The sequence below is a fragment of the Microtus oregoni genome, unplaced genomic scaffold (assembly GCF_018167655.1).
Source record: "Microtus oregoni isolate MIOR12 unplaced genomic scaffold, Mior012 000030F_ref0000283, whole genome shotgun sequence".
NCBI lineage: Eukaryota > Metazoa > Chordata > Mammalia > Rodentia > Cricetidae > Microtus > Microtus oregoni.
In genome coordinates, this window is record NW_024543089.1 from 832,752 (window position 1) to 840,470 (window position 7,719).

General features: G+C 38.9%; 1 protein-coding gene across 1 annotated transcript; it reads left to right on the plus strand.

The window, feature by feature from the left end:
* The first annotated feature begins 2,166 nt into the window (after nt 1–2,166).
* Nucleotides 2,167–2,430, plus strand: LOC121465256 (keratin-associated protein 7-1). Its single transcript, XM_041678443.1, has one exon. The coding sequence runs from the start codon at nt 2,167–2,169 to the stop codon at nt 2,428–2,430; it is 264 nt and encodes an 87-aa protein (XP_041534377.1).
* The last annotated feature ends 5,289 nt before the right edge of the window (nt 2,431–7,719 follow it).

Sequence of the window (7,719 nt, forward strand, 5' to 3'; positions counted from 1 at the left end):
CCCCTGTGTGTATCAGTCCTTTTGGTTTAGAGGATTGCTTGCTTTCTCCATGGCCCCTGGCTCTTATACTCTTTCCACCTCCTCTTCTGCAGGCTCTCTGAACTCTGACAGGAGGAATTGGATGAAGTCCTCCCATTTAGGACTGAGTGTCCCAAGGTCTCTTACTCTCTGCACATTGTCCAGATGTGGTTCTCTGTATTAGTTCCCATCTGCTGCAGGAGGAAGCTTCCCTTACGACAGCTGAGTAAGGCACTGATTTATGGATATAACAGAATGTCATTAGGGGTCATTTCACTGCTTGGTTCTTTAGCCGAACAATAGAATTTGGTTTTCCTCTGAGTCCTTGTAAGGCAACACATAGACATAGGCACGTGCATACACACGTATGTCTATACATACATACATGACATACATACATGTGTATGTCAGTAAATGAATTAAATGGTAAAATATATATTATTAATTCGTTCTTTTTCCTAAAATGAACCAGAAGAGGGTTTTATCTCCTATAAATGTACTCATAACATATAATAATCTTATGAAGTGGTAACCACTTTCAAGATGTTTCATAGATTGCTGCTCTTCTCTTCTTCTATTTTCACAGAACCCAAGAAAGACTCTGAGTACATCAGTTCTGGTGGGAATAATTCATTTTGCCAAATGGATTTCATAGTTTCACAATAAAAAAAATCAATCTATTTTCATTTAACATCATTTTTTTTTTAAAGTGTCCCACTCTGGTGCCGGGGCTGGCTTTGAACTCTGAGGCACTAGGATTGTATCATGCACCATAGGGCCCAGCTATCTCCAGCAACTTTATGACTTTTTCTTTCAATGAATACAGATTTTTATTCACACAGGAGTATGGCTTTTTATTAAAGGTTCAAATTGGTACGAATTTAGCATTTTAAGCTCAGATTTTGTCTGAGTCCCCTTATCACAAGTAACGATTACACATAACACAGTGGGGGCAGAGGAGCATCCTGCATCCTGAAATATACTAGTATTTTTTAAGTGGGTCATGGCATTTAGGCTTGATTTATTGGCAGCCACTGAGAACCAGATGTGGTACAACAGGGCTTTGAAATGGGCATCGTTCCACTCAGGGACGGCACAACAACACCACAACAAGACAGCTTGACAATGTTTAAGATGTTTTACAAATATTGTATGTTCTCTATAAAAAATAAAATATGTGTTAACAAGGAAGATGCTCGTAAAGGAGACAGATGAAAATTACTGGTAGATTTTTCCTGAACCATTTTCTTATGTGGTGCCCTTACAGCTTTTATGAAGAGATCTGTTCATTTTTAATTAAAAATTCATACATGCATACAATGTGTGTCTCCCTCCAGCTCCTTAGCTCTCCCACCAATGTATTTCCTATCTCTTCCCCTAAATTTGTCTTTTAAAAAAATTGTTCAAATGATTTTTATAGTAATGCTCTTGAAAGTTAAAAACAGTATTGAGATGAATTTACATAAAGCAAAACAAGTTATTTTAAAGCCAACAATTCAGCACTATCTAATACATTCACAATGTGCTCCAACCACAACTTTTACCTGGTTCTAAATGATGTTCTCCCTCACCAAAGCAAAACAAAACAATACAAAAACCCTCCTTTTCCAAGTACCAATGTTTTGAGATGATACAGGAAGTGAATTTCATGGGGTTTATAAACAGTGTTTCTAACTATTGTTTTAGAATGATTTTATTCAAGAGTCAATGATCTCAGACGATGGTTATGTCTTTGTTTGAGTGTTTACATTCTTGCCAAAAGCTCCTTTAGCTGAGTTGTGCCAACTGGGAGGAGTTTATAAGCAGAAGATTTAGAGCCTCAGATGATGCCATCAGGGTAGTAGTTAAACTGGGACACTGATGAAAAGAATTCAGTGATGTGTCAAGGCTTTGAAGATAGCACACATTCCTTTGTAAACAGAAAAGCCAACAAAAATGTGGCTAAAGAGTCTGTGGGTTTCTTCATGCACATTTTATTAGAAAAATAATAGGTTTATTTATGCAAATTTGTGGGAAGGAGTGCAGTGACTGACGTGTCATGTCCACCAGCTCAGGGTATAAAAAGTCGAGTGTGGGAGAGATGCTTCATTCGCACTTGGGTAACTTGTCCTTCACAGTCTATCCAACTCTCTCTCCACATCTGCCACCATGACTCGCTATTTCTGCTGTGGAAGCTACTTCCCAGGGTATCCTTGCCATGGAACCAACTTCCATGGGACCTACAGAGCCACTCCCCTGAACTGTGTTGTGCCTCTGGGTTCTCCCTTGAACCATGGCTGTGGAACCATCTATAGTTCCCGCAACTTCTGCTATGGTGGTGTTAGTAACTACCAAAATCCAGGCTGTTGCTATGGCAGCAGCTTCTACAGGCCATGGGGCTCTGGCTCTGGCTTCGGCTACAGCACCTATTGATGGATCAATGGCTCTGATGACTACAGGACCCTCAACTAGTTATCTTCTCAAGGAACAACCCGAAAAGCAATGTCTGTCGTCCAGCCTCCCATGTAATTGGAAGATCCAGACAACGTACAGTGGTATTGCCCTTCGGTGCTGAACAGGATGCCAGTGCCATCCTGAACCTCATCTACAGCTAAGGACAGCAAGACACAGCTTTTTACAAGAGACTGAAATCTAGCAGCGCAGGAGGTAGCTTACCTCCTGGGTTGTTCTGCTCATATACTAAACTGCATCAACATACTCGTATTTTTAATTGGAGTGTTTGGACAGGGTCTTATTGTTAATCTCCCAATAAATCTGTTTCCTTCAGCATGCACATTTTTGTTCTGGTCTTTTATTTTACTGTGTTTTGTTAGTTCTTGTGTTCTTCAACATTTTCAACCTCTAGTGGCTTATTTTAACAAAAGCTTATGGGTGGTTCTGATTGATGATCGCCTTTCTCCTCCAGTCGAGTGCATAGTACCTTCCAGGACTAACCAGTAGTGGTAAAGCTTCCGCGTTAGTCCCAGATTGATTTCCCCATGTTCAATGACACAAGTAATGGTGTCATCAGTGTTAGAGTCAAGCAATGGAAGGTAACCAGAAGCAATGGCAACAGCCTGTGGTGTTTGTGGGTCTATAGGTCCTCATTGGCCTCCAATAAGAGCCGCTTTCTGATTGGATGGGCGCTCCATCCCACAAGATGAAACTCATACCTGGCACTATTATTGGTCCAAAATCTTGGGGGAGAACCTACTATTATTTTACTAAATGGATTTAGTATTAAACTGAATACTAATGATATTGCTATACCCACAGATCAATGCATCTCTCAACACCCATTAGGGAAGCTTCTACTTGCAGTAGGTGGTGATTAATACAAAGACTTACAACTGGTAAGGTACAGAGAATAAAAGACCACAGATTGCTTATACTAAATGCAACATATACACTGAATATCATCTTACCAAGGCTCAGGGACCACTGTGTGGAAGAGGGGACAGAGTGAGTGCAAGAGACAGAAGCAGGTGATGACTTAAAAGAATGGTGTCATCCAGACACAGCAGGACAGCTAGCTGCAAGCATGAACTAACAGTGGTTGCGACAGCATGCAAAATGCCTGCTCAAGCCTAAGCCAGAGGAAATGCCAGATTGTACATGGGAGTAGGAGATAGAATCCTATCCAAGCTGTAAGGATAGTGACAATTATTAGCTGCTGGGAGAGGAGCTAAGTTTAAGAGTGTTGCCCTGGTCAGTTGACCGCACATCAGAGGAAGATAACCCATCTAAGAATATTTGGGAATCTCTAACTGGCCTTGATTGATTCAAAACAAAACAAAAACGAACCAAGAAAGGAGAAAAAGTTGGGTGGGTAAGAAAAGGCAAGTGGAGATGGGGGAGGGAGGATGAATATGGTTAAAACACACTGCACGAAACTTTCAAAGAACTAGTAACAATCAATGTGGAAGACAGATGGAAATGTCTCAGACTTAATCCAAATACACTATAGTTGTTATTCCTCTATGTTCATTAGGAGCATAGGAAAAATGTTGTATACTAAAAGAGTAAAAACAAAGTGTTTCTTTAATTACTCAATTAATTCAGTTTGGTTTCTTTATTCTCCTAGTATCTATAAACTTTGCTTTGTGAAGCCTAAATACCACAGACTGGTGGGTGAATTACAATTAAATGGATTGAGCTAAGAGACTCTGTATTTAGGAAGCCCTAAGTTGTTTTCAATAAAGCCATGCCAACTGCTAAAATCATGTAGTATATTTTTCATTTTTCAATAGATGGGTTTTATTTTCTTCAAGTTCTTCACCTCTGATTATGAATATACATATACTTTATTTCATTTATGCATGCATTAAGAAGCATTGGCTTTGTCCACTGTGTTTAGCATTTTGAGACTATGCAAATGTTCAAGCAGGTAAACTCTGACTTGGAAGCTTACTGTCTTCAAGAGGACATTCACTCTTTGACAGACACTCACCCTGCCATGACAGCACTGAGTACCAGTCTAAGAGCTAGGGACACAAATAAAACACAGTCCTTCCATTCAGGTGTTCACTATTCAGTATATGAAAGGCATCGGAAGGGTGTTAGACCTACTATTTAATATATAAGTGGCAGTAATAATTTTCTTTAAAAAAATCAAGAAAATCAATTACTCTACATAGTTTCTATTAAGGCAAGTCCTTTGGGAAGTCCTTTGCTTTCCCTCCAACCTTCAGTGCACACTTGTTGTTCTGAATTTAGTCAGTTGTCTGGCACTGTCTCTGGTCATTCCCTTTCCCCTCAGGACCCAACCCTGTATAATATATATCTTTTTAGTGTTCTTCAATCCGGACCAGTTTTTGGCCTTTGTGTTCCTTGGCATCAACCCATTTGAAGCTATGAACCAAATTTTTTTGTTGAATGTTCTTGACTTTTCTTATTATTTATTCATATGGTGCATCTGGCAGAATCACCATAAAAATGAAGCTGTATCATTCTCTGCTTCCCACCAGAGCTGTACTGTGTTGTGTTGGCTCATGCAGTTTCAGCTGATATCAGTTCATCACATATTGATAGGTTTTCTTCAAGTTTCTCTACCATAAAGCTATTTTTCCATTTAGAATTAATAATTTTAAGTCTTATTACATTTATTACTTGATATTATATTATAAAATTTGCTTTTCTTCCCTTCACTTATAGTGTTTGGTTATTTTTTAAATTTAAATGGATTTTTTTATGGATCCATATCAGAAGTTTATTAATATGGATTTTTGACACTGATTCATAGTTTCTTATTTTATCCAACTGTTTATATTAATTAATACGGTTGTTAAATTTGATATTCAAAGTATTCTGGACATGGAGGGCTAAGACCATTCATGATGACTTCTATGTCTTGTGGAAATGGTCCACACTACTCTTGAACTATTTTTCTGGTTTTTGGTTCAACAAACTAGTGTAAAGGCTCATCGTGAATTTTTCTATTCTGTTGTGGATAGAGGGATTTCTCCAGAAGCCCTGAGTTCCTTCAGTATGGATTAATTTAGAAATTAAATATCTATGTTCTGTTTCCACTGGTGTGCTCTTATTGTTGGTAGTCTCATTGATAATAAGACCATGTTACAACAATATAATAATAATATGCTACAGTAATCATTCTTAGAATTGGACATAATCCTGTCCTATTTAAGAATGATATGCTCTTAAAATGTACTGGAAGTCTGGATATAGGAACAGAGCTCACTGATGAACAGGACTCATTTAGTGTGAGAGAGACCTACCTTCAGGCTGGAGGGGTGGTATTTTACAACAGACTGAAAATCATAGGTCACTGGTCACCCTGTTATTTTCCATTCCCAGTATTCAGCTGGATTTTCTGTTATACTACCTTGTCTCTGTTTCTGTTCTAATCCTAGCATGTATTTTTTTTTAAATATTGTCTCAGAATTTGAAGGGAACATTTGCTTTTTCCTCATCTTTGGGTATTATCTCTCTGTCTCTCTTCCTTTCGCCCCCTCTCTCTATGTGCCTTTTAAAATATGTAATATAATTTATTTTTCAAATGTGTGTGCATGTTAGGGGCTGACAGCTTGATACTGGATAACCGATTAGGGGTTGGTCCTCAGAGAAACTGATTCTCCTTCTCTCAGCATCCATTAACTGCCTATAACTTTTCATCTCGGGGTGGAGCCTTGTGAGATTTCTGCTATCCATACTGGAGTATGAGTTGGTGTGTCTTTACACAGGTCTGGTTTGGGCAACCATATGGTTGATATGTCATGGGTGTAGCTTCTCTGTAATATATAGAAGACACTATCCTGTAGCAGATACTGTGGTTCTTGGTCTCCTAAGATCTTTCTGGTATTCCCTGAGACTTAGGACCATCAATTCAATATGGGTGCCCCACAATCTGTTATTCTCTGCATTGTAACCAGCTGTGGTTTTCTTTAGTAGTATCCATCTGCCACCCCTGTTGAAATCCCACATTTTCCTATTTTTCTCTTCACAGCACCTGTGTCCTACTACACCATCTCTAGAAGATTCTGTTCCTACATGGTCCCCTTTTATTTTCCTGGTTTCTTTGTTTGCTCCAGGTTAGATTTTTAAATATAAAGATTCAGATAAGACCCACACATAAAACAGAGCACACGATCTTTGTCTTTTAGCGTCTGGATTAACTCAATACATTTTTGAGTTCCATAAGCTCTTCCCAAAGCCATAGAGTATTAAAAAAATACCCAATGCCAGACATGGGGACCCTCTCTTTGAGTTGTTGGTCAGGGAACTCCACAAGATTCCAAAATCAATATAGGGACAGTCCTTGGCTTCCCCCTAGAACATAAAGTCAAGCCCTCAATTACATTAGATTCTGTGAACTTCAGGAACAGAGCTTGGAGGAATGAAGCTGGAACAGACCTAGGACCCTCCTCCCTGAGGCTGAGCACTTGTGGTATCTGAAGGTGTCATGTAAGTGAAGTGCTAAGGGAGAGAAGCTATGCTGCTGTTTCCTTTTTTCTGTTTTCCATCCTTTCCATCATGCAGAAATTTGCTTCCTCCTGATTGATGCTGTCACTGCAATTCTTTCTGTTCAACAACAGTATCATGCATTACTTGTTGTGGTTTTAAGCTTATGAATTGTGTGAATAGAATTTTATTTAAATCTGAGAAATATCTTGGGACACTAGAGGTTAATTTGTCCAATGGGTAAACAGTGAGCAAATGGGAAAGCGAGTCTTGAACTAACATACCAGGATGAAGTCTTCTGATCCCCCACATGCCTACTATTAATTAGGAAAGAGAAACCTTACTCATGTGCTTGCCAATTGACACCTAACTGACATTATCAACATCTTTTCAGGATGTTCACATGCTTGAAAATAAATTATTTATTTTTATTTAATTAAATAACTACTTAGCATCCTCTCCTCCCACTCCCTACCCTCAACTTCCCTCTGCCCCTCTCAATCCAACCCTCCTCATATTCACTCAGGGAAAATTTAAGTAATTATTCATCCTCATTTTTAATCTCAGTACCAACTCCTATAATATTTCACAAACAACTTTTAATTACAACACTGTTTGGTCAATGGCTTAGACATATTCCTAGTAGCTCTTACATCTTAAATCAACCCATTTTTATTAATCTGTGTATCACAGTGAGGCTGTGGCCAACCGGTAAGGTTCAGGTGTCTGTCTTTGGCAGCTACATGGCATCTCCCTGACTTCGCCTACTCTCTTTCTATATCTCTGTTTAGATTTCCTGGCTGT

Coding starts and splice junctions, on each gene's coding strand:
- LOC121465256 (XM_041678443.1), top strand. CDS start 2,167: ATGACTCGCTATTTCTGCTGTGGAAGCTACTTCCCAGGGTATCCTTGC.